The 24,810-nt window shown below is 44.2% G+C and overlaps 1 protein-coding gene across 1 annotated transcript in view; it reads right to left on the reverse strand.

The window, feature by feature from the left end:
• The window catches only part of LOC120018426 (E3 ubiquitin-protein ligase CBL-like), a 52,150-nt gene that overhangs the window by 5,478 nt on the left and 21,862 nt on the right, over positions 1–24,810 (reverse strand). Inside the window, exons 3-11 of the mRNA XM_038961620.1 lie at positions 15,599–15,745; positions 14,882–15,038; positions 4,385–4,506; positions 3,285–3,422; positions 2,334–2,421; positions 1,853–1,984; positions 1,471–1,683; positions 689–820; positions 44–421 (exon numbers count right to left, since the gene is read on the reverse strand). Coding sequence (XP_038817548.1) covers positions 44–421; positions 689–820; positions 1,471–1,683; positions 1,853–1,984; positions 2,334–2,421; positions 3,285–3,422; positions 4,385–4,506; positions 14,882–15,038; positions 15,599–15,745 — 1,507 coding nt within the window. The remainder of the gene's footprint in view (positions 1–43; positions 422–688; positions 821–1,470; positions 1,684–1,852; positions 1,985–2,333; positions 2,422–3,284; positions 3,423–4,384; positions 4,507–14,881; positions 15,039–15,598; positions 15,746–24,810) is intronic.

Genomic DNA, 24,810 nt, shown 5'->3' on the forward strand with positions numbered 1-24,810 from the left:
AACCACATTTAACCAACTGCTCTAACAGAAGCTAGTATTATACCTGGGCTCCCTTCTCCAGCTGATGGTCCAGACTGAGCGAGCTGTTGTTCCGCTGTCCGTCTGTGCATCCGTCTAGCGCTGAGGGTAGGGCCAGGGGGAGCGAGTGTCTGTTGGAGAGCTCCCGGACCCCCCGCGTGTCTCCCACAGCGGGTGGCTGTCCGGGGGCCTTGGGCACTGGCCTGGGGTTCCAGTCAGCCAGGTTGCGGTTGGGCGGGGCCGGGGGCAGCTTGGGCTCCCCCAGGGGGGTGCAGGGTAGGGGACGTCTGCCGAGCCACCCGTCAGGCCCGGCAGAGAGAGGTCTGTCTGGGGGAGGAGGGGGTGGCAGGTCCCTCAGGGCTGGGGGCAGGGGGAGAGGCTTGTCCTTGTGGTGGGAGGACGCCTAGGGGAAAGGAGAGCACAATTACAGACCGTGAGGACAATCAATTGAATCTGTTTTCAAAGGAGGAAGTAGCCTTTGTCAACTTATTTGTCAACTTATTATTATTAACAGCTGTCATGCCTTTGTTTTTTTTAAGAAAGTTGTTTGAGGTTTTTGGTTTAATTATTATTTTGTCCTCAAACAGTGGCTAAATAGGCCCCTCTCTCACACATTTCAACTTGTGACATTCCCATTTGTCTATTGCTGTTTGATGAGCAGAGAGCTTGCCTTGGATGTGGCCCCTGGGCTGGATGCTCCTGGGGGGTTAGGTGGTCGGTGCTGCAGGAGGTCAAGGCGGGGGGGCACGGGGGGCAGGGAGGACTGGGGCGCCAGGGACATGGGCGAGGGGGGACGCTCCACCTGCAACGCACCAACATCACCACCCCACAGCTCAGGAAGAGAGTTATGGATACTTTTCACTGCACTTACTCTTCAAAACCAGGGGGAAACTTTCCCCATCACGTCAAAGCTGTGTGTGTAGTCTCACTCTCAAAGTATTCGTCTATTCAAGCTTACTCCACTGGCTGAGTTCTGACGTGTTACAGACAGACAGCTGAGAGATGCCGGCTCACAAGAGGAGAAAAAGAAAGGGCCCTCCACATCAAATACCTGGAAGAAGCAAAGCTAACCCTGACCTTAGAAGTCAAAGATGAAAGCGATGTGATCTTACACTCTGAAGGTGCGAGAAAGAGAGAGGGGAAGAGTTTCTCAGAACAGTTCAGTTCACAGCAGGGGTGCTCAACTATAGTCCCCAAGGATTACAGTAGGCTATATGCCCAGATTCAGCAAGCAAACTTTGAGAAAGAAACGTATTATTTGTGACTGAATTTATCTGAACGTTCCACAGTGTTGCACCTTGCTGAACGTGGCCCAGGGATAGAGGAAGAGTCATGTATTAAGATTGGGGGGGCAGGGAAGATGATCCTAGACCTGTCACCTAGAGAAAACTTCACTCCGGAGCTATAGAGGGCTCCATAATCAGCTTTAGGCCCCAGCTAGACCGCGCTCACCTTGGAACAGGCCAGCTTGCTCATCATGAGGTGGGGGTCGTCCAGCCGGTCGTCGTCGTCATCATCGTAGCTGGGCGAGGGGGCGCCCTCTGCCCCGAACAGGCCCCTACAGGAGCCACCTATGGGGTCCTTGGGGTCAAAGGGGTCAACCACGATGGGCTCCGTGCCCTTGATCTCACAGCGGCAGAATGGGCAGCCCTGACCCTCCGACTCCTAAAGGAGAAGAAAAGAAGAGAGAGAGAGAGGGAGGAGGGATTAGGGAAATTCATGTCGATATGAGGACGCACATGCATGCACCCACATACACACTTCCGCCCACTGACCCACTGATCCACCCACCCGCCCAACTCAGCAAGTGTGAAAGAGACTAGGGGTACAGTACCTGCCAGGCGGTGAGACAGGAGGTACACATGAGGTGACCGCAGGGCTCGATCTTCACGTCCTTGTCGTTCTCCGCACAGATCTTACACAGCTGGAAGGTGGAGCCCATCTCACAGTAGAGCTCATATTGCTCCTGAGGACATACACACAGAGATACACACAGAGATACACAGACAGCCATGGGATTTCAGCAAACCTCCCTGAGCACAGGGTAACACATTCATACAAATAGAGCACATTAAAGCACCCTTAGTTGAGTTTGGTTCGTACCGTATACGGCAACTAAAAAGAGCCAGGGTCATGTTCAGGAGGACACAGCGCGGCAAAACATTTTGAAACAGAAAACTAATGAGAATTTTCGACTGGACACGTTCATATGCGTTTCACTCAGTTTCAAAAACTTTTCCCCTACTAAACAGGACCCAAGATTCAGGAAGTGCAGTATGTACTGAGAGAGAATGAGAGAGCGAGAGGAGACCCACCTGTGTGACTTTGATATGGTCTTGTGGCGAGGGCTCACACAGTCCTGTGAGGTCTGGGTTCTGGGTGCGCCCGTCGGGGAACAGGTAGCTGGGCAGAGGAGGTGGAACTCTGGTCACTCACAAGGGTAAAGCAACACACATAGGTTGTCTCAAATGACACCCTATTCCCCTTATGAAGTACACTACTACGGACTAGAGCCACACAGGGCTGCCACATAGGATCAAAAGCATGGCACACTATGGGGAATAGGGTGCAATTTGAGTCGCAGCCATACTGCGTGCTTCTGACTATATCTTTCATGTAGAGGCCTAAGTGATACTTTCATAGTGGCTTTATAGACTAGGGGTATGCATCAGGCTCTTTGCAAAGCAAACCTTTCCACAGACTAATTCAGCATTTGATTACAGGTTTATACCACAGCGTTTATGAAAACAAAACAGAAGTTTGAACACCGGCATACTCGAGGACAGTGGTTCCCAACTCCGGTCCTCGAGTACCCCCCCCAATAGCACACCTTTCTGTTGAAACCCCAGACAAACACACCTCAATTCAACTTGTCAAGGGGTTGATGATTAGTTGACGAGTAGAATCAGGTGTGCTTGTCCGGGGCCACAACAGAAAGGTGTACTGTTGGGGTTTACTCGAGGACCAGAGTCCGGAACCACTGCTGTAGGAGACGATATCATATCCACTATCCCCCCCTAACTACTGCACATTGCAAATCAAACTCTCCTGCTGCTTATGAAAACAGAAGAGGCAGACGCAACATGAGACGTGTTGGTTTGAGTTCAGTGGCATAGGGACTTTGAGACGTAGCCACATTGTTTATATGGGCGGGGGGGGGGGGGGGGGGGGGGGGGAAACACAGGCGAGACAGAAAGACCGACAGTGAGACAGGCGAGAGAAGGAGAGAGAGACCGACACACAGAGAGAGAGGTTAGGGAACTCACAATCCTTCCCGGAAGCCGTCGATGAGAGCCTGGAAGAGGGGCTTGTTGTGGGGGATGGTCTGCAGGATGTTCCCATCTGCAGTGACGTAGCCGATGGCCCACTGGCCCAGCCGCGTGCAGCTCAGCCTGAAGATATAGCTGTGGAACACACACATCAAGGACTAATGACAACAAAATAAAATGCCCAATCCCAGCTCATCCCCACCCTAAACAAACTCCTGGTGAGCTTCCCTGTCCTGAGTTCAATACTAAAAGGACATATTTTCCTTAACAAGCCTTTTATAAAGCAATCGTGGGCATTACAAGCTTAGTAAACAATATACGGTACGCTTATAAATTGTACTGCTTATAGTGTGAGTGTGTGCGCACACACCCACCCACCGCTTACAATGCAGTATATATGCTTACAATGCTTGTAAATGTTTGTACATCACAGAAACCTCAAGTATTATTAGTATGAATATACACTATCCATAAATAGCTAAGCAAAGCTTATGCTTTAAAATCATTAGAAATTTGTCAACTAGGCCTAAGAGGTGAATGAAGGCTAAATACTTGCTGCGTTGTGTCACACACTTGCTCTCTGTTGGAGCGAGTATTGACATCAGCCCAGTCTCTACAATACGTCCTATTGATGCTAGGTACCACGCCGTTCCATGTGCCACAGGGGGCACGTGAGACCGGGGGGTGGGGCGGACTGGCGCCTTCTGTGTCTTTCTGTAAGTGTGTGTTAGGTTGGTGGTGCAAGGTTGGGTTTGTTAGTGGTGTGTAAGCTCATGTCAGACAGACTGTGTATGAACGCAGTGTGCTTAACAGTTGTCTAAGTAGCTGTATTGGAGCGTGAGAGTCAGTGAGTTGATTATTTATAGATTTTTTTGAATATGCAGAGTAATGGTTATAATGAGTTTGTAACGTGAATGAAAGTGCATAATAAACAGCAGCATCTGTCACTGTGTTTGTGCTTTGACATTAGCGGAGAAAGTGTATTTAGCTGAGGTGTGTGTGTGTGCTCCGGTCAGTGTGCATACGCTATGTGTGTGTGTTGACGTGCGCGTGTCAGTGTTGCATGCGTCTGTGTACGTATGTAGTCTCACACTGACCTGCCAGGTTTGTGGATGAACTTCTGCAGCCGGGCCTTGACCTCATCGTAGGTGAGGAAGGCCATGTAGCCCGAATGAGTCACCGCCAGGCTGTTCCAGTTCCTCAGCAGAGATGACCAAGGCTGTACACACACACACGCGCGCACACAGAGCGGAGGGTGAATCCCGTCGTCTCAGAGTGGTACAACACGTTGAGTAAAGCAAGAAATCATGACTGACTCTTAAAAGCTCCCTTTACTTTCTCCAGAGATGCAACCCTATCTTCATATCAGATCTGCCCCCCGGGGAATGGTAATGTGGTAACGATAGTGAGAAGCTACGAAGGTACTGTACTAAGAGTCAATCACCCTGCGCTGCACGACGCCTGCCTGCTTGACTCAAATTAGAGTGTTACTCCACCGGGAAGAGGAGGAGGAGGGACGGACGAATTCACAGAGTACACTGACACACCGTGAGGAACCATTTTTCAGCTGGCTGGTCTTAAAAATGTATGCGAGGTGACAAGAGGAACGAGGAAATAGAGTTAGGCCAGTGATTGTGAAAGTTATACTGCTAGCGATGGATGCTAATGCGCTATAAACCTCTTTAAAAATGTACTTAGCAATTAGCTAGCTTACATAGCGGCACAAAGGGGGATCCACACCAGTGAGTTTATGAGGTCCTTGGACACGTCAAAAACTGTGAAAGAAATTGTGAAGTGAATTCATGCTGATGGTTTAGAGGAAACACAACACGTAAAAAATAAAGTGGAAACACAATGGCCAAAGACCTAGCCTTGTTCAACACAGTTAACCAATGGGTTATGCATGTATGGTGACCCAACAGACCCCAAATGGCATCCTGTCACTTCAGATGTCATAAAAAAAAAATTGTGGCTGTAACTGTGAAAGCATTTATATTAGGGCACTTTTCTAAGCCCAATGTACACAACCCTAGGACACAGTCCTAGATTCAAGGCTATATCAGTCAGTTGTTTCAGCTTTGACTTCAGCTTCAGTCACTATATGACCAGAAAGAAAGCTACGTGTTCATCTTTACCTCAACCACTACCAGGTGCTAAGTGTCATGCACGCAGCATCACCAATATGAGCCATTAGCAAACCTACTACTTGTCATGACTCTCCTGGTCGAGGATCCAAGACTAGAGGTCGACCGATTCATCGGAATGGCCGCTTAATTAGGGCCGATTTCAAGTTTTCATAACAGTCGGTAATCGGCATTTTTGGACGCCGATCATGGCCGATTACATTGCACTCCACGAGGAGACTGCGTGGCAGGCTGACCACATGTTACGCGAGTGCAGCAAGGAGCCAATGTAAGGTGCTAGCTAGCATTAAACATATTTTATAAAAAACTATCAATCTTAACATAATCACTAGTTAACTACACATGGTTGATGATATTAATAGGTTAACTAGCTTGTCCTGCGTTGCATATAATCGATGCGGTGCCTGTTAATTTATCATTGAACCACGGCCTACTTCGCCAAACGGGTGATTTAACAAGCGCATTCGCGAAAAAAGCACTGTCGTTGCACCAATGTGTACCTAACCATAAACATCAACGCCTTTCTTAAAATCAATAAACAAGTATATATTTATAAACCTGCATATTTCGTTAATATTGCCGCCTACTAACATTAATTTCTTTTAACTAGGGAAATTGCGTCACTTCTCTTGCGTTCTGTGCAACAGAGTCAGGGTATATGCAGCAGTTTGGGCCGCCTGGCTCGTTGCGAACTGTGTGAAGACTATTTCTTCCTAACAAAGACAGCCAACTTCGCCAAACGGGGGATGATGTAACAAAAGCGCATTTGCGAAAAAAGCATAATCATTGCACGAATGTACCTAACCATAAACAGCAATGCCTTTCTTAAAATCAATACACAGAAGTATATTTTTTTTTAAACCTGCATATTTAGTTAAGAAATTCATGTTTGCAGGCAATATTAAACTAGGGAAATTGTGTCACTTCTCTTGCGTTCATTGCACGCATTCAGGGTATATGCAACAGTTGGGCAGCCTGGCTCGTTGCGAACTAATTTGCCAGAATGTTATGTAATTATGACATAACATTGAAGGTTGTGCAATGTAACAGCAATATTTAGACTTAGGGATGCCACCCGCTAGATAAAATACGGAACGGTTCCGTATTTCACTGAAAGAATAAACATTTTGTTTTTGAAATGATAGTTTCCGAATTTGACCATATTAATGACCTAATGCTCGTATTTCTGTGTGTTATTATGTTATAATTAAGTCTATGATTTGATAGAGCAGTCTGACTGAGCGGTGGTAGGCAGCAGCAGGCTCGTAAGCATTCATTCAAACAGCACTTTACTGCTCTTCGCAATGTTTCAAGCGTGGCGCTGTTTATGACTTCAAGCCTATCAACTCCCGAGATTAGGCTGGCAATACTAAAGTACCTATTAGAACATCCAATAGTCAAAGGTATGTGAAATACAAATGGTATGGAGAGAAATAGTGCTATAATAACTACAACCTAAAACTTCTTACCTGGGAATATTGAAGACTCGTGTTAAATGAACCACCAGCTTTCATATGTTCTCATGTTCTGAGCAAGGAACTTAAACGTTAGCTTTTTTACATGGCGCATATTGCACTTTTACTTTCTTCTCCAACACTTTGTTTTTGCATTATTTAAACCAAATTGAACATGTTTCATTATTTATTTGAGACCAAATAGATTTTATTGATGTATTATATTAAGTTAAAATAAAAGTGTTCATTGTTCATTCAGTATTGTTGTAATTGTCATTATTACAAATATATATATAAATAAAATAAATCGGCCGACTAATCGGTATCGGCTTTTTTTGGTCCTCCAATAATCGGTATCGGCGTTGAAAAATCAAAATCGGTCGACCTCTATGCAAGACCTCAGATCAGCTTGGCAAAAGGCTGACAGATAGCCATTTTAACCTGGGCAGGTTTTATGACACCTCACACCAATCGTAAATCTTATGCAGCAGAGAACCCTCTCTTGCTCTTTAGTATTACTAAAGGAATGCCTTTGTCCCCAATGAAGACTTTTGCAGCCAAAACTATAACACCCAAAGAGTGAACTTTGGAACAATATTTCTAAGATAGGAATGTTAAGATTGGTCAGTGGGGATCTAATAAATAATCATGTCATATTGCTTTTCATTTTGTGTTATTAACTGTATGAACCAAATACTGTAACTTATGAAGGAAACCAACTTTAGCTGTTAAGTTTCCATCCAATATGATGTTAATACAATACAAAGAAACTATTTTTGTTAACTTCTCTGGGATAGGTGGCAGTATTTTCATGTTCGGATGAAAAGCGTGTCTAAAGTAAACTGCCTGCTACTCAGGCCCAGAAGCTAAGATATGCATATTATTAGTAGATTTGGATAGAAAACACTCTGAAGTTTCTAAAACTGTTTGAATCATGTCTGTGTATAACAGAACTTATTTGGCAGGCGAAACCCCGGGAACAAACCACTCAGAATTCTTTTTTTTTTGAGGTCACTCTCTTTTCAATGGGTTTTCATTGGGAATCCAGATTTCTAAGGGACCTTCTTTCAGTTCCTATCGCTTCCACTGGATGTCAACAGTCTTTAGAAATTGGTTGAGGTTTTTCCTTTGAGAAATTAAGAAGTAGCATTGTTCAGAATGAGGCTCGAGGGAAGTGTACTCTTTGTTAGAGGCGCGTGACCTGAAAGCTAGCTACACTTTGTTTTCCTCCGGTATTGAAAACAGATCATCCCGTCTTAACTTTGATCGATTATTCACGTTAAAAAATACCTAAAGTTGTATTACAAAAGTAGTTTGAAATGTTTGGACAAAGCTTACGGGTAACTTATGAGATATTTTTTAGTCACGTTGCGCAAGTTGGAACCAGTGTTTTTCTGGATCAAACGCGCCAAATAAATGGACATTTTAGATATATATCGACAGAATTAATCGAACAAAAGGACCATTTGTGATGTTTATGGGACATATTGGAGTGCCAACAGAAGAAGCTTGTCAAAGGTAAGGCATGAATTATATCTCTATTTCTGCGTTTTGTGTCGCGCCTGGAGGGTTGAAATAGGATTGTCTGTGTTTGTCTACTGGGGTGCTGTCCTCAGATAATAGCATCGTTTGCTTTCACCGTAAAGCCTTTTTGAAATCTGACATGTTGGCTGGATTCACAACAAGTGTAGCTTTAATTTGGTGTATTGCATGTGTGATTTCATGAAGGTAAATTGTTTATAGTCATTTATTTGAATTTGGCGCTCTCCATTTTCACTGGATGTTGGCCGGTGGGATGCTAGCGTCCCACATATCCCAGAGAGGTTAAGATAGGAATGTGATTTTAGTTTTCAAACGAGATCGTAGTTTTCATGTCCCTTGCACATTAACTAAGCCATGCCCCAAATGAGGTCAGAAGAGCATGTCAGTGAGACGGAACCGCCCTTTTCGACCAGAGTGCTTAAAAGGACTCGCTAAGAATTAACTCCCAGACCAGCAAACGTGAAACGTGAGCTAAAAGTTACAAATGGTTGAAACTCTGAAACTCAACACGAGGTGAAGAAGGTAACCTCGACCCAAACATTGACAGTCTGCAGCTGTGCATGTAAAGGGGTCTAGAACTTTGACTATCTACCCGAGTAAGAAGTGTCGAGAAGCTCACCTCTGAAAATCACTGGTGAATCATTGAGAAGCCACATACAACTAAGGACATTGTGACCTCTGGTGGACAACCAGAGCCTTACACCCATCGAGACATTCCCCATAGAAGGATCGATTGGTTTCAACAGAGAGACGAAGAACAAAGACATCTACAAATAAATACAGTTGAAGTCGGAAGTTTCCATACACTTAGGTTGGAGTCATTAAAACTCGTTTTTCAACCACTCTACAAATTTCTTCATAGCAAACTATAGTTTTGGCAAGTTGGTTAGGACATCTACTTTGTGCATGACAAGTAATTTTCCAACAATTGTTTACAAAAAGATGAATTCACTTATAATTCACTGTATCACAATTCCAGTGGGTTAGAAGTTTACATACACTAAGTTGACTGTGCCTTTAAACAGCTTGGAAAATTACCGAAAATTATGTCATGGCTTTAGAAGCTTCTGATAGGCTAATTGACATCATTTGAGTCAATTGGAGGTGTACCTGTGGATACATTTCGAGGCCTACCTTCAAACTCAGTGCCTCTTTGCTTGACATCATGGGAAAATCAAAAGAAAATCAGCCAAGACCTCAAAAAATAAGTTGTAGACCTCCACAAGTCTGGTTCATCCTTGGGAGCAATTTCCAAACGCCTGAAGTTACCAAGTTCATCTGTACAAACAATAGTACGCAAGTGTAAACACCATGGGACCACGCAGCCGTCATACCGCTCAGGAAGGAGACACGGTCTGTCTCCTAGAGATGAACGTACTTTGGTGCATAAAGTGCAAATCATTCCCAGAACAACAGCAAAGGACCTAGTGAAGATGCTGGAGGAAACCGGTACAAAAGTATCTATATCCACAGTAAAATGAGTCCTATATCGACATAACCTGAAAGGCCGCTCGGCAAGGAAGAAGCCACTGCTCCAAAACCGCCATAAAAAAGCCAGACTACGGTTTGCAACTGCACATTGGGACAAAGATCGTACTTTTTGGAGAAATGTCCTCTGGTCTTTTGAAACAAAAATAGAACAGTTTGGCCATAATGACCATTGTTATATTTGGAGGAAAAAAGGGGAGGCTTGCAAGCCGAAGAACACCATCCCAACCGTGAAGCACGGGGGTGGCAGCATCATGTTGTGGGGGTGCTTTGCTGCAGGAGGGACTGGTGCACTCACAAAATAGATGGCATCATGAGGAGAGTAAATGTTGTGGATATATTGAAGCAACATCTCAAGACATCAGTCAGGAAGTTAAAGCTTGGTTGAAATGGGTCTTCCAAATGGACAATGACACCAAGCATATTTCCTAAGTTGTGGCAAAATGGGTTAAGGACAACAAAATCAAGGTATTGGAGTGGCCATCACAAAGCTACCTCAATCCTATAGAAAATTTGTGGACAGCCTACAAACCTGACTCAGTTACACCAGCTCTGTCAGGAGGAATGGGACAAAATTCACCCAACTTATTGTGGGAAGCTTGTGGAAGGCTACCCGAAACATTTGACCCAAGTTAAACAATTTAAAGGCAATGCTACCAAATACTAATTGAGAGTATGCAAACTTCTGACCCACTGGGAATATGATGAAAGAAATAAAAGCTGAAATAAATCATTCTCTCTACCATTATTCTGACATTTCACATTCTTAAAATAAAGTGGTGATCCTAACTGACCCAAAACAGGGAATTTTTACTTGGATTAAATGTCAGGAATTGTGAAAAACTGAGTTTAAATGTATTTGGCTAAGGTGTATGTACACTTCCGACTTCAACTGTACATTGCATTTCTTACCCAGACGGACGGTGGTTCATGTGCAAGGTTTATGATTAATGTGAGAATAGTTATAGAAACGTATCCACGATAAACGTCCCTTTATCTCTCGCTTTCCCCACCCCCTCGCCACTGTGTAACAAGCCGTCATATCTTGTCAGTCCACAAGGGACTTTTGTCTCATGTAAGTGTGTATGTGTATTCTGTGTTGTTATTTAGTAAATAAATACTTACATCAATTTGTGTAGAACTGAATAATCAGAAAAGGCTGGGGTTCTTGCGGATTCAAGAAGTCTGCGACGTTCAGAATGAGACTGATATGAGGTAATGATTACTAAATGACAGTTATCGATATATCTTATATTAGTGATGCACCGATATTACATTTTTGGCCTATACCGTTATCCAAAATTTTCCTTGAGAAAAAAACGATACCCGATATTTACAATTGTAGTGACCTTTTACGCATTCTAGTATAGTTAACACACACACGGACACAGTGGTCTAAGGCACTCCATCTCAGTGCAAGAGGCGTCACTACAGTCCCTGGTTTGAATCTAGGCTGTATCACATCCGGCCGTGATTGGGAGTCCCATAGTGCGGCGCACAATTGGCCCAGTGTCATCTGGGCCATGATTGTAAATAACAATTTGTTCTTAACTGACTTGCCTAGTTAAATAAAGGTTACACACACACACATTATTTTGTTGGCATTTACACATGTCCCCATTACTAGTAAAACAATCAAAACCTATTTCTTTCACTTACTTGCTGTGCTGTTTTGTTATTAATTTGTTCAGTCGTTTCATTCTCAACCAGGATTTCTATGGAATGCCGTTTGGGTCTTTATGTGTCAAAAAAGATACATGTCAAATAACACATCTGTTTCAGTAGCTATAGTTAGCTATCTAACTATATAGCTAGGTGTCATCATCTAAAATAACCCTAATTTATAAGACAGTTCCTATTTGATTAATGGTGGTCGGACCCATCTATGTGAAGCTAGCCACAATAAGGATTAGCCACAAGTGGACTTTCGGTTAGCCTTTAAAATAAAACTATGGCATAATTCTACTATTTGTATTCATTTGCATTACTGTCAATGACATACTTTTATTTTGAAGGCAAACCGTAAATTACATTATTGTGCATAATTCTTATTGTGGCTAGCTTCACAACACATAACCTTGTGCGGTCAAGCCTCACTAGCCAGATTAAGCTAGCTGGCTGCTTATAATGTTAGCTTGGGAAACAGGGTTAAGTTGCTGACTAGCTATTTATTTTCATGAACTGAAGTTCAATTTCAATAGGCGAACAACAAGTGGCAGCCTAGCTAATACTTACACACAAGGATTCCTAAATCATTGATAAGAATAATGAAAATGACTGTAGGTTCTACTGGTCATTGTTTTCAGGCTGGTTGTATTGGTGCTAGCTAGGTACCAAGCTAAAGCTAGCTACCCCAGAAGTTGCGGTCGACCAAATTATGCTTTATTACCAACGCGGTATTGTAAACACATCGTTTGTGGCCGGTGTTTGCTAGTTTGCAGACTTTTTTTGTACAGCTTTGACAGCGATACTGTATATTTTTTGACATGCAAAGACCCAAACGGCGTTCCCTAGTATGTATGTTGTGAAGCTACACAAGCTAACTCCGGTAGGGAAACATCTGAAAAATAGCGCACTTGCTAGTGCGTACTGGTGCGCGACCAGTCGGCAAAAGCCAACATCACCCACGACAGAGAACGGTTGATTGTCAAGGGCAATGAATTCCATTATCTTGGCGTTAATGGATTTCACCTTTGAGTTGTCTCGCTGAAATTTTGTTACTCTTTCAAATGACTGCTCGATCCACACAACAGACATTGGTGGGCTAGTTTAGGAATGAGTTGAATTCGGGAGATGGTAACTCGTTAAATAACAACTTCCGTGGTGCCCGAAATTCCAAATGAGTTAGTTGTTACGTGATTAATTAAATCTGGTAACAATTAAACATAAGTTAGTTGATTCTATAAATAACAGTCATCACATTAATCAAAGTCACGTCACACTGCACTGAACCTAACCATCAGATATCTATAACTATGGCTCCTGTGCTAAGACATCCATGGCAGACAGCAGTCCTAATTATACATTTACTACTACCAGTATTTTTATCGTCAGTTGGCTATTGTATAAAGGGAGCTAGTAGCAAACGGACACGTCACAAATGGCACCCTATTCCATATAGTGCACTACTTCTAAACAGACCACCCTGTCTTGTTACTAACTGGAAATGATGCTTCCATCCTACTGCAGTGTCTCCTTTATCCATCTATCCATCATACAGGTTGATTCACATGCTGATGAGAAGCATGACCTTGATGTCCAGGGGCTTCAAAAGAACATGAGCGCTGTCGGCAAACACGCCGCGGCTATTTCTAGGGCGCTTCTAAAAGCCAAAATAAAGAGGTTGATTCAGCTGTTCAGCACGACTCGCAGCCAGCCAGCCATCTAGTTTGCACCGCATCCAATCCACTCACTGTCACACAAGCCAGGGAGCTAGCTACGGCCTAATGAAATGAAGAAACCATCAAATCAAATATTAGTTGTCCCTTAGAAACAAATTGGGAACATTTATATAAACCTTCGCTTTTAGGTTTTGAAATTGCCATGTAAGTGGCGTGGGTCATATTCATTAGGCACCAGACAGAAGAAAATGGACTGAAACAAGGAGCAACTACTTGGACTTGTCCAATAAGAAACACCTCATTTCCATTTTCCGTCGCAAAAAGTTTTACAATATTTTCCCGGTGCGTGCCCTAATGAATACAACCCTGTGCTTTGTGCATCATAGAGGTAACTATAATGAGACAATAACCTAGTTGGTTGTTGGTCTTTTAGCATTTAGCAACAGCATTAAACATGACGTGTGTGAAGAAGAGCAGCGGGGGGGGGTGTCCCCGGATAGAGGTTCATCTAAATTGAAACCAATCCAAGACTAGGCTTAAACTTAATCTTCAATGCAACTAGAATAGAATCGGAAGTGTCAGATTCCGAGGTCCTTTGTGACAGGACGGATATATTGTGGTACAGTTTGTGCCTCACAGCTGACCAGCAGGCCCAGTAAGCGCTCTCTGTTCTCTGTCCAGTGGCAACTTAACGACTTGATAGAATTAGCCCAAAAACACCACTCCTCTCCAAGGCACTTCATTTCATCCAGTCTCCTGACTCCCTGTAAAGCAGCGATTCCCAACTGGTGGGTCGCGACCCAGGTTTGAATGGGTTGTGAGTGTTTTTTAAATATATACTCCAGTCTGAATTGAAATGACTTAGACCAGGTAGAAAGTGTGTAGAAATAATAATGAACCTTTACATTGAAATAATTTTACCTCCAAATTACTTTTCTTCAAATCGTAGTATTTTCAATGTAGAATTATTCATTTAGAGTATTTGGTTGATTTTATAGTCTCAAGCCAGAATATGGGCAAATTTGTATTATTGAAAATGAAAAAGATGGGACTGTTGTTCCCTTGTCATATAATTGGCCCATTTACTATCAATATAGAATAAAACAGTTCTCCAGATTGCATTTTGGCAAAAAATAAATAAATTCACGATGCGAATATTAGATCGCGACTTAGACAACCTGGTTCAATATGGGTCCCGAAGCAAAACCAGTTGAGAACCACTGCTGTAAAGTGGGTTCTTTAAGAGTTGGAGCCTGCATTATGCCAACAACAAGGGGCAGCAAGAGGCCTCTATTCAGCCTGGACACACGTGAAGCAGCCACTCAACTCAAAACACTGGCTCCCTGTCTCTCTCTCAGCAGGCAGCCAGGGATGCAGACAACTGCCACCTAATAACACATAGCAGCGAAACACACACGGCCACAATAGTCTTGCTTTGGAAAACCCATGGGTAGTTAGAAAGTGTTGCTATGGTAATGAGCATTGTTAGACCCTTTTTCTCAACTTATCTCTCAAGAGAAAGTGTGTACGTTGTCGCAGTGGGAAGTAGTACAAAGGGGGAAGTGTGTGATTGTGTGCGTTTGCGTGCGTCCATGTGTGTGTGTGCATGTGAGTGTAGGCCCGACCTGGAAGAGCCTGGTGAAGATGTCAAACTCGAAGACGGAGATGTAGTCGTTGCAGGCGAGGTCGATGGTGGACTTGAGGGCCATGGCTTCCAGGCCCGAGCTGATGGGGTGGAACTCGTGCAGTGCCTGCCGGAACACCTTCCAAGGCACTATAGTCCTGAGAACACATCAGGACAACATGTTTACGATACTATACCCATTGAGACGAACAAGCAACATCGATGCAGTGTATTAAAACTTCCCTGTTATTGCACTTACAATGTCCGATCCCACTTCTGATTTGACCCTTAATATGGACGTTCCACACAATGTTATTTGCTACAGTGCAATAATAGAGTTTAGGTCAGGGGTCAGCAATGACATTAAGCCACGGCCGATTCTGTTCTTTTTATGGACCCATTTTCGTCACGCCATATGAAATCACGTGGGCTTAATTTGACCAATTCCTTTTCCTGGGTGTTTACAGGCAAATGACAAAAAAATAATAAAACAAGGATAGTAAACAAAAAAATCGACTCAAGTAACTACTTTCTATCTGCTTATCTAGGCTACCTCACATAGCTTGAAAAGGTCAAAGCCATTTCCTTCTTCCTGTTTCCATCATGTGGTGCATAAATATATCCAGTCTTACCACTTAGATGTAAATACATCCACCGTGACTAGCTAGCTTGCAGCAAATGTCTACTTTTTTTTTGCAGAGAGCAGAGGTGGACTCACTTGTCCCCAAACGATCTTCTCCAGAACTCGGCGGCGTCAGCCTTGGTGATTCGGAAGTTATCCCCCTGGAACAGGCCGTTGGGGAAGATGGCTTTGAGCTCGGCCAGCATGTGACTGAAGATCAGCGACAACTTGGTCAGGTTCCGTCTACAGAAGAGGAACAGAGAGAGAGAGAGAGAGAGAGAGAGAGTATTGTACAACTTCATGTTAGATGGTTCCTCACCCTGAAAGTACTCTTATGGGCCAGGAGAAAACTAACCCATGGGTTTGTTTTCTTTAAAACAGCCACTACACATATCAGCTAACTTTAGCCACCGATAGCTAACATGTCATGTTAACATGGCTTTGTAATTTCCACGCCACAACATAGATAGAGGCCAGGGGCTGAGCTTCATGGTGGAAGCTGAGAGAGAGAGAACGCCAGGAGGGACCAGACCCCCATCACGCTACACATGCTAGCCTGGGCCCTGGATGTGCAAGCTGGGGTTTGACGGGCAGAAGGGAGGGGTGGTTGGAGGGAGGTGAGGCCACGACATGCCTGGTACATTTATCTGATTCCAGCCACCCCTGGGCACATGAGCAGCGAGGTGGGGCAGGAGGGCGAGCGCAGTGGCGGCAGGGGGGAGGGGAAGCGCGTGATTTACGGGATAGCACAGTGAGGGATTGTGCGAGGCTCTTGGAGCCGGGACAATTGACATGCACAAGAGAGCGCGAGTGTGGCGGCAGCGTCGTCGCAGCTGCTTCCAACCAGATTCTCCCTCTCCTCTCACTCCACAATGCCAGCACAGGGGAAGGGAGGGGAGAGAGAGGAGGACAGACTTAAGATGAGCTCGAAAAAACAGAGTGAGGATACAGACACCCTGACAAATTGTGTGAGTTGAGTGTGTGTGTGTGTGTGTGTGTGTGTGTGTGTGTGTCTGTGTGAGTTGAGTGTGTGTGTGGGTGTGAGTTGAGTGCGTGTGTGTGTGTGAGTTGAGTGTGTGCGTGTGTGTGTGTGAGTTGAGTGTGTGTGTGTGTGTGTGTGTGTGTGTGAGTTGAGTGTGTGTGTGTGTGTGTGTGTGTGTGAGTTGAGTGTGTGTGTGTGGGTGTGTGTGTGTGTGAGATTTACACAGGGTGTCCACCTCATTTAGCTATTTTTTTGCCATGAACTTCCCCAGGCTTCCAGTTTTAGGGAAGCCTGGTTCTTGACGAGGCTAGTGTGGGCATTGCTCTGTAGATGGCAGTGCCCTCGGTGAAGCACACCTGTGCTCAGTCACTGTGTGTGTGTGAGAGACTAGTGTATGTGTGTGTGTGTGTAGTCACCATTAAGTGAAACTTTCTAGAAAACAATGAGTTACTGTCAATCTGAGAGTGATATTGTAGCTTATGAGTTTACAGTGTGCGTGTGATTCCTTTCCTCATATCTCTGACTAGGGTAGGACTCTTGCTATGTATTTCTCTGTGCGACTGGGCATGGCACCAATGCTACAAGGAGAGGCAAGGGGGCCCTAACCCTTAAATGCATCTCATGTATGTTGATTGATACAGAGACCAGCCTAGTGGACAGTGGAGTTGACACTCTGCTTAGTCCACACACTCCTAACAGAGGGCAAGGTGGTGCTATTAAAAACATTGTTTAGAATCCTCTCGGATCCTCACAAGTGCATACGGGCTCCCGAGTGGCGCAGCGGTCTAAGGCACTGCATCTCAGTGCAAGGGCCGTCACTGCAGTCCCTGGTTCGAATCCAGGCTGCATCACATCCGGCCGTGAATGGGAGCCCCATAGGGCGGCGCACAATTGGCCCAGCGTCGTCCGGGTTTGGCCGGGGTAGGCCGTCATTGTAAATAAGAATTTGTTCTTAACGGACTTGTCTAGTTAAATCAAATTAAAATATATAGGCTAGTCCTATACGCGTCTGTATGTGTCATCTGCTTTAACTCAAAACCAAAACAGATACAAACAGCAGCACCCAACAAAAGTTAAAGTTAGAATTTTCGAAAAACTACACCAACTCACAAATACGTCCATTTATTATTTATGTCCATTCCTTTTCCGCTGAAAAACCAAAGGACATCATTAGCCGGAGAGAGGGAGAGAAAGAGAGTGTGTTTCTAAGTAAATGCAACCTCAGTGAGTGGGCTGCTGGGTGTTTTGCTAACCCCGGCATGGCATTTCTCTCTGCGTTCAAAATGGCACACTATTCCCCATATAGTGCACTACTTTCACCAAAAGTAGTGCCCTATATAGGCAAAATGGTGCCACTTGGGATGCAGTCCTGTTCTTATTCTGCATGCGCTAGTTAACCCGCAGATACATATGCCCCCTCAATCCAGCGCTGCCTCGACAATTAAGCATAGATCCTCGCCGTTACCGCGGGGATGGGCCAAGCTCTCCCTGGATACGGTGCTGACCTTTGACCTGCAGCTGGCTGCTCCCTTCCCGTTTACGGTTTTCTGAGATAGAAAGCGAGAAAGTTAAAGCCGCGGACCACTTGAAGCCAATTACTGGACGGACGGACGGACGGTCTGGGGGACTAAATGACAGTGGCTGGGGCACTGCACACATTAGGCCTACATGACATTCGGGGGGGGGGGGGGGGGGGGGAGATTGACATCGTGCAAGCCTGGTGGTAGGCCTTCTTTCAACGCAATACAATGTACCATCAGTCTGTGAACTAGGATCCTCAACACCCAGCGTGCAGCAGCAACAAAAGCACGCCACAATACTCATATTGACACTTCAACAGAAAAAAAAAAGAAACACCGCTGCCACAAGATGGAAAAACTGGGTTCCCCTTTCATCACAGTCTTCACATTATAACATTGAACTCTCCGGAAGTGGCTTCGCACCAGATCTCTGATAGGAAACAGCAGTGACAGCAGACGTACGCATCCACCCTGATCAAGACTCGGAAAGACACAAGTCACTGCCTCACCCCTGAAAAATGTTCACTCAGTGCTATTACGTGCTAACAGTGTGAGATATCAACCAATGCTAATCTTACCATTTCCTGTCTAAATAGCCTTTACCACACTTGCATAGCCTATTTGCTGTGTCACCAGGCCAAATAGGAAACTGTTAATAGCCTAATGTTGCTCGTAATCTAGTGTGAGGAGTAGATTATCTGTATTATTTTGAAACTGACAGCAGAACGCCATAAATAAACATGATGCAGTGTTGCCTCCGTGTGCGTTTGTGTTCGCGTGCATATATGTGTACGTGCCTGTGTGCGTGCGTCTGTGTGTGTGTCTGTGTGTGTGTGTCTTTCTCTTATCTACTGATGCGAGTATGTGTTCAGTCTTCGTTCTGTTGCGTGTAGAATATCCTAGCCGCAAGACACTAAGCCAAGAAATTGTGAGATACAGCTTTTGATCGCCGATGGATAGGCCTAGTACACAGTTCTGACTCGGTCTGCCTGGTGGCCGACCTTCCTATACTGTGCCCCTCCCCTCTCTCTCCATCCCCCGCTAGCTTGCTATGAAAGTTGCAAATGTTCTTGGAAGTACGGCAACTAAACAGTTTCCTCCGTTCCAAAAACACTGAATCTTAGGAATCGATTCCTAGCAGAATCTAATCTTGACACTCAGAAATGAGAGTCGACACCGGGCAAGAAGTCGAGGAATCAACGTCATCGTTGTTAACAGTTGGAAAATTGGCAGAGAAAGGAAAGCGACAGAAGCGAAGTCCTGTACGTAAGGCTGTCCCAGACTAAAAATAAAATAGTGGTCGACCTAGATTCGTCTGTTTCAATGGATTGGTAGACATTTTTAAACGTGTATTTTTCCCTATTTAGACACACCCTATGTGTTTTAATAAAACCAACTATATGTAGGCTACTGAGCTTGTCTGATGCTTTAAGCACACTGTGTTTAAATAATTAAGACACAAATGACTCGAGGGTGCCAGAGATCAAGAAAACCAGGTTGCAGTGATGCAACCAACCAGGATGCTCTCGATGGTGCAGCTGTAGAACTTTGAGGCTCTGAGGACCCATGCCAAATCTTTTCAATCTCCTGAGGGGCTTTGTTGTGCCCTCTTCACAACTGTCTTGGTGTGTTTGGACCATGATAGTTTGTTGGTGATGTGGACACCAAGGAACTTGAAGCTCTCAACCTGCTCCACTACAGCCCTGTCGATGAGAATGGGAGCATGCTTGGCCCTCCTTTTCCTGTAGTCCACGATTATCTCCTTTGTCTTGTTCACGTTGAGGGAGAGGTTGTTATCCTGGCACCACACTGCCAGGTCTCTGACCTCCTCCCTATAGGCTGTCTCATCATTGTGTCGTCAGCAAAGTTAATGATGTTGTTGGAGTGGTGCTTGGCCATGCAGTCATGGGTGAACAAGGAGTACAGGAGGGGGCTGAGCACGCACCCGAGGGGTCCCCGTGTTGAGGTCCAGCGTGGCAGATGTGTTACCTACCCTTACCACCTGGGGGCGACCCATCAGGAAGTCCAGGATCCAGTTGCAGAAAGAGGTGTTTAGTCCCAGGGTCCTTAGCTTAGTGATGAGCATTGAGAGCACTATGGTGTTGAACGCTGAGCTGTAGTCAATGAATAGCATTCTCACGTAGGTGTTCCTTTTGTCCAGGTGGGAAAGGGTAGTGTGGAGTGCAACAGAGACTGCATAACTTGTGGATCTGTTGGGGTGGTATGCAAATTGGAGTGGGTCTTGGGTTTCTGGTATAATGGTGTTGATGTGAGCCATGACCAGCCTTTCAAAGCACTTCATAGCTACAGGCGTGAATGCTACGGGTCGGTAGTCATTTAGGCAGGTTGCCTTCGTGTTCTTGGGCACAGGGACGATGGTGGTCTGCTTGAAACATGTTGGTATTACAGACTCAGTCAGGGACAGGTTGAAAATGTCAGTGAAGACACTTGCCAGTTGGTCAGCGCAAGCACGGGGTACAGATCCCGGTAATCCGTCTGGCCCTGCGGCCTTGTGAATGTTGACCTGTTTAAAGGTCTTAAATCACATCAGCTACGGAGAGCGTGATCACACAGTCGTCCGTAACAGCTGGTGCTCTCATGCACGCTTCAGTGTTGCTTGCCTCGATGCGCGCATAGAAGTAATTTAGCTGTCTGGTAGGCTCGTGTCACCGGGCAGCTCGCAGCTGTGCTTCGCTTTGTTGTCCGTAATAGTTTGAATGCCCTGCCACATCTGATGAGCGTCGGAGCCGGTGTAGTAGGATTCAATCGTAGTCCTGTATGGATGCTTTGCCTGTTTGATGGTTCGTCGGAAGTCATAGCAGGATTTCTTATAAGCGTCCGGGTTAGAGTCCCGCTCCTTGAAAGCAGCATCTCTACCCTTTAGCTCAGTGCGGATGTTGCCTGTAATGCATGGCTTTTGGATGCGGATGTACGTATGGTCACTGTGGGGGCAACGTCATCGATGCACTTATTGATGAAGTCAGTGACTGATGTGGTATACTCCTCAATGCCATCGGAAGAATCCCGGAACATATTCCAGTCTCTGCTAGCAAAACAGTCCTGTAGCTTAGCATCTGCGTCGTCTGACCATTTTGGTATTGAGCAAGTCACTGGTAGTTTTTGCTTGTAAGCAGGAATCAGGAGGATAGAGTTATGGTCAGATTTGCCAAATGGAGGGCGAGCGAGAGCTTTGTACGCGTCTCTGTGTGTGGAGTAAAGGTGGTCAAAGTTTTTTTCCCCTCTTGTTGCACATGCTGGTAGAAATGAGGTAAACCTGATTTCAGTTTCTCTGCATTAAAGTCCCTGGCCACTAGGAGTGCCAACTCTGGATGAGCATTTTCTTGTTTGCATATGGCCTTATACAGCTCGTTGAGTGCGGTCTTAGTGCCAGCATTGGTTTGTGTTGGTAAATAGACAGCTACGAAAAATATAGATGAAATCTCTAGGTAAATATAGTGTGGTCTACAGCTTATCATGAGATACTCTACCTCAGGTGAGCAAAACCTCAAGACTTCCTTGTTCCATCTTGCCGATGCACAGAAAACTCAGGCTACTCCAGGGGTCAGCAACCTTTTCCACTTGGAGTGCCAACTTATCTTACCATTTCTACCGATCTGCATGCCAGTTATGATTTTTATATGCACATTTTTAATTTAAACAGTTTCATTTAATTTATATACTGAAAAAAATATCTAAATTGTAATATGCAAAAATGTCAAAGATTTTACTGAGTTCATAAGGAAATCAGTCAATTGAAATAAATAAATTAGGCCCTAATCTATGGATTTCACATGGTAAGGGCGCAGCCAATCAGAATGAGTTTTCCCCCACAAAAGGGCTTTATTGCAGACAGAAATACACCTTAGCACCCACTCAGACAATCCCGCAGGTGAGAAATGAACATTAAATTCTTTGGCAAAAGCTGTGGTGGACATTCCTGCAGTCAGCATGTCAATTGCACGCTCACTCAAAACTTGGGCCATCTGTGGCATTGTGTTGTATGACAAAACTGCACATTTTAGAGTAGCCTTTTATTGTCCCCAGCACAAGGTGCACCTGTGTAATGATAATGCTGTTTAATCAAATTCTTAACATGCCACACCTGTCAGACGAATGGATTATCTTGGCAAAGGAGAAATGCTCACTAACAGGGATGTAAACAAATTTGTTGTCAATATTTGAGAGAAATAAGCTTTTTGTGCATTTGGAACATTTCTGGGATCTTTTATTTCAGCTGTTAAAACATGGGACCAACACCTTACATATTGCATTTATATATTTTTTTCAGTATAATAAAGTCTTCGAATCTCAAAATAAATGATCATGTGGTTAATCTATTTTTTTATAAAAAATACTTATATAGCCATTGCCAACTATGTAAAAAAATAGCATATATAAAGCCAACAAATAAAAACATTGCAGCCTGCAGGTAGAAAATATCCGGATAAAAATAAATATTCTAGAAATCACATTGGCTAGGCATGGCCTGTCTGCAACGAACATGAAACATTGCATCAACTATTAACTTGGGTCTGACCTAGCTACTGAAGCTCGAGCACATTTGCAACCATTTCCTCCCCCCCCCCCCACGCTGAGTGGTTACGGAAAGAGAGCTGGAAAGATGTTTAAAATAGGCTACATTGAGGGACTATTCTTAATGGCTGTAAAAAGACTTTGGTCACTTGCTGTTTGAGGTGAAGTAAAAAATTACTTTGAGAAGTTCCACACTGGTGGTGAGTTAAGACAATCAGAAATACTATCAGATCCTCAAATGGGCACATTTGGAGGCCTACATTTGCACACAGGCCAGGCAGGCATACGTCTATGTATAATCTGGTGCGCGTCTTTACTCAACATTGACAGGATCGCTTGAAACAAACGACAATGACAACTATTTATATAGTATGTATTAGCTGGAAGCAGAAGAGTTGTTGTTCAGTAGTTTACTCCAATTATAGGAGGGGGTGGTAGAGTTAGAAAGTAAAGGAAAATATATAAGTGTGTATTTGTGTATGTATATGCACGCATGTATATATATATATATATATATATTTGCAAAAAAAATATATGGGGGATTGGAAGTGATAAGACAATTACATTGATGGAAGCTACAATCTACGCCCTAAAAGAATATATATATATATATTTATATATAAAAATGTCAATGAATAAATTAACAACTCCTAAATGGAATGAAATGAACTAAAACTAGTGTAGCCTAGGTTGTGCGGTCTGCAAACGTGTCCACTCAGACAATGAAAACTGTAAAAGACTAATCAAAATATATGTAATGCATTAACAGAAATGACCGTAACCAAACAAGCATTGTAGATGAGAAATGATGGGAATTAATGGTAAATGTACTACTGGTGATACTGGTGTGCCATACACGTGGCTTCCGCAATGGATTAGTCCACCGAGACAGGCGTGAATGAGACAGGTGTCTCATGCGCAATAAAATATATATATATTTTGGACTGCTCTACAATTTTTTTCCCCCCATCTTGGTCGACCAACAGCCTATCCACCAAACAATCGACCAGTCGACTAAAAGGGTCAGCACTCCCTGTATGGCAATACTTTGAGAAGTTAAATGAGAAGGATATGCAAACTTTGCGAGGTGGAATTGAGGTACAGGTGCAATGCTTAACTATCTGAAAGGGACTCAGACCCAAACCATTGCTGGAAGCAGCACAGCTGTATTGTGAATTCACATGTAAATTTTAAGATTATTTTCTTATTGAATTTTTTTTTTATGGCTGTTTAAACGTTAAATGTTTTCCCATTTGTCACACCACTAGTCAGAAACCAACCACAAATCGTCTGTCTGATCTTACAGAACCCATTAAGAAATAGCCTAACATTTCAGACAGAGCAGTTATATAAAAGTATGAATGGTGTATGAATGAATGAATGAAGTGGCAAAGAATATGTAAAATTCAGCAGCCTAAAACACAGATAAGCAGACAGTGAGTGACGCTGCAGTATGCATTATGCAAATGTGGGCCACATTCTCTGCATGCACCACAAAAATGTACACATCCTTTCTTTGCATGATATTGTTATCCCACAGTGCATTTCCCTATTGCTAGAACTGATCCGTTCACATAGACCTTTGCCAGCAGATAAGATGGGATAGTCAAAGCCAATAGCCTGCTCCTGAGAGAGAAACTATTGTTTCACCAGCAGGCTGTCTGCCCGTCTAGTCAGGCACATTTATAGAAAATAGGAAGTCATACTTTATCTTAGGCCAGAGCTTTGAGGGACAAATTTAGCAACTGGCACAAGTGCCCTTTGCAAATACAGTGACGTCATGGTACTAATGCTGAACTTGGCATGATACCACAGAGTCCCGGCAGCATAGATAAGAGGCAGAGAAGCCCCTTCAGATAGCAACTACATACTGTAATGACAACCGTTTTGTCAGCATTCTCAAAATAAACCATTTGCAATCATGTCTTTGTCTTATTTAGAGAAGAGATTGAATACGTCAGAGTAAGGTGGAAGAGATGGATACAGGGGGGGGGTTGTGTGAGCCACCGAGGCACTTTCAGGGACGTGCAGACTGGCTTGAGACTGCCAGGTGCAAGAAGATATGAGAGGCTAGCTCTTCCCCTGTCTGCAGAGAGAAAGGATGGCATAGAGACAGTGGGTGTCGGCAGTAGTGAGGAAGATGAAGTAGGAGGCCCAGGGCCAACCATGCAGATCCTTCTCGCAACGTCACTGGGGTCCCACCATCTGCAATACCCCCAGCTGTAGCCAGCGGAGGCTACGACAGGCAGCAGGAGGCTGTAACGGGGATGCAT

This window comes from Salvelinus namaycush, chromosome 23 (genome assembly GCF_016432855.1).
Source record: "Salvelinus namaycush isolate Seneca chromosome 23, SaNama_1.0, whole genome shotgun sequence".
NCBI classification, from domain to species: domain Eukaryota; kingdom Metazoa; phylum Chordata; class Actinopteri; order Salmoniformes; family Salmonidae; genus Salvelinus; species Salvelinus namaycush.